This window comes from Trematomus bernacchii, unplaced genomic scaffold (assembly GCF_902827165.1).
Source record: "Trematomus bernacchii unplaced genomic scaffold, fTreBer1.1, whole genome shotgun sequence".
NCBI lineage: Eukaryota > Metazoa > Chordata > Actinopteri > Perciformes > Nototheniidae > Trematomus > Trematomus bernacchii.
In genome coordinates this window covers 1-2344 of record NW_022987741.1, presented here as the reverse complement: position 1 = coordinate 2344, position 2344 = coordinate 1, and the positions used below count along the sequence as shown (strand labels likewise).

The 2344-nt window shown below is 44.7% G+C and overlaps 1 protein-coding gene across 1 annotated transcript; it reads right to left on the bottom strand.

Annotated features, from left to right (window-relative positions):
- Positions 1–276: 276 nt before the first annotated feature.
- Positions 277–2275, bottom strand: LOC117496388 (kinase D-interacting substrate of 220 kDa B-like; the record flags this gene model as incomplete). Its single annotated transcript, XM_034148038.1, is given in 1 exon segment — positions 277–2275. A coding segment is annotated over 1 exon segment (925 nt), but the record flags the coding sequence as incomplete, so codon positions are not given.
- Between the last annotated feature and the right edge of the window lie 69 nt (positions 2276–2344).

Below are 2344 nucleotides of genomic sequence, written 5' to 3'. Positions count from 1 at the left end.
ATTCTGAGATTGAAGTGGGAATTCTGAGATTAGGTGAGAATTCTGAGATTTAAGTGGGAATTCTGAGAATAGGTGAGAATTCTGAGATTTAAGTGGGAATTCTGTGATTTAAGTGGGAATTCTGAGATTGAAGTGGGAATTCTGAGATTGAAGTGGGAATTCTGAGATTAAGGTGGGAATTCTGAGATTGAAGTGGGAATTCTGAGATTAGGTGAGAATTCTGAGATTTAAGTGGGAATTCTGAGAATAGGTGAGAATTTGGGAATCTTTTTTAAATTTGGACATTTGGAGATTTAAGTGGGAATTCTGAGATGTAAGTGGGAATTCTGAGATAAAGGTGGGAATTCTGAGATTTAAATGGGAATTATGATAATAGGTGAGAATTTGGGAATTTTTTTTAATTGGGAATTTGGACATTTGGAGATTTAAGTGGGAATTCTGAGACAAGAGTGGGAATTTCTCATGAATATATTTTCTGGGAATATTTTCAATTTTTTTTTCTAATTTCAATAAATATTATTTTCAGTTTTAAACATCTGAAGAAAATGTAATAAAAGTTATTTTAAATGAAAGACCTCTGTTTTCACAGATTTCTCACAGAAGCTGTCTTTTTTCACAGATTTAAAAAACGACAGAAACGTTTTTAGATTGACAGTTTGTTTTTTAAGAGATTAAACATCGACATGCAGGAACCACGACAAGTTTTCTTACATTACATAAAGTTTTCTTCTTACATTTCTTACATTTTACACCGAACGCTGAATTCTGTTTACTTTCAATATTAAAACTCTTCATCAGAAGCTCAAAGGATAATTGACTGATTTATTATCAGAGCTTTATTCTGAAAAACTTCACGACTATAATCTCAAAGAATATTACCATCATTCTCTTTTAATAAGATTTTCTATTTTTAATTCAATTATCTTCTTTTAGTTCCTTTTGAGTTCCTTTGAGTTCATGAATGTTTTTAATTCTGAAGATTTTACTTTTATTCTGTATATTTTGTGATTTTGATCAAAAAATTCAGGACTTTATTTTCTGAATATTTAAAATGTTCTGTTTCTTAAATATTTAGCATTATTTAGTTATTTAAAGTTCAGGACTTTAATCTTTAAAGAGTCATTCACCTCCTAAACGTCTCTAGTTGTATTGTTTAACTTTATAGATTTGAACAAAACCCAATTTGTGTTTTTCAGATTTCTTCTAACTTTTCTTCTCCTAATGTTTGTCTTTAATCTCTAATTTATATTTCTTAATGTCCCTTATTGGCTGACTTGTGTCCCCCGGAGGCTCCTGATTGGCTGACGTGTCCCCTCTCCTGCTCCTGATTGGCTGAGAGGCTGGATGACATCACAGGATGCTCTCTCTCTCGTCTCCGAAGGTCACGGTGTCCGACGACACGCTGCAGACCTCGGGGGGGTCGCCGGGCCTCAGCCCCCGCCGCAGGTGAACCACCCGCACGTTCTCATTGGTGGGAGTGGGGCGGGGGGCGGAGCTTGGGGAGAGGATGACATCAGTGGAGGAGGAGGAGGAGGGGGGGGTGGGGTCAGTGGTGGTGAGTGGGCGGGGCCTAGAGTTGGAGTTGTTGTTGAGCGAGACGGAGTTCAGGTTGAAGGACCAGCTGTCCTCTGGGCTGGAGGCCATCAGGCTGCAGTCCTCGGAGCAGATGGACATCCGGACGTCTTGAAGAACGCCGGGAACGCCGCCCGGGACGCCGGGAATGCCGCCGCGCTTCCTGTCCTCCTCTAGCTCCGCCTCCTCGTCCTGCAGCGAGTGATTGGGCGAGCTCTCGTTGGAGCGGACGCCAGAATCAGACGAATCCTTTTTGTCCAGCGTGGCGTCGGACAGGAAGTCCTTCCCCTTCATCGCCGTGATCTTCTTCAACTCCTCGTCTTCTTCGATCTTCTTGTAGCTCCGCGCCCTCGCCCCCGCTGTGTGTTCGCTGTTCTTCTCGTCTTCCTCCCTGATGGGGTCCAGGTCTGGGTTGTTATTATCGGTGGTTGTTGTCGTGTGTTTTCCGGCTCCGGTCCTCTTCCCGAACGTGGCTCTGCGTCCCTCCGTCTCCTCCCTGCTCTCGGAGGAGGACAGGAATTGAACCGGCTGCGGCTGCACGGGTCGCTCCGCGCCGCTCAGCTCAGTCTGGGCCATCTGAGACACGTACTCGTCATAGGCGGAGCGGTACTCGTCCTGCTGACGATCCGTCAGGCGGGACACGTCCAGAGAGGAAGACTCCTGAGAGTTCAGAGAGGTGAGGCTGGCTGTACGGAGCGCCGCCTGGAGGAGAGGAGGAGGAGAGGAGAGGAGAGGAGAGGAGAGGAGGAGGAGAGGAGGAGGAGAGGAGAGG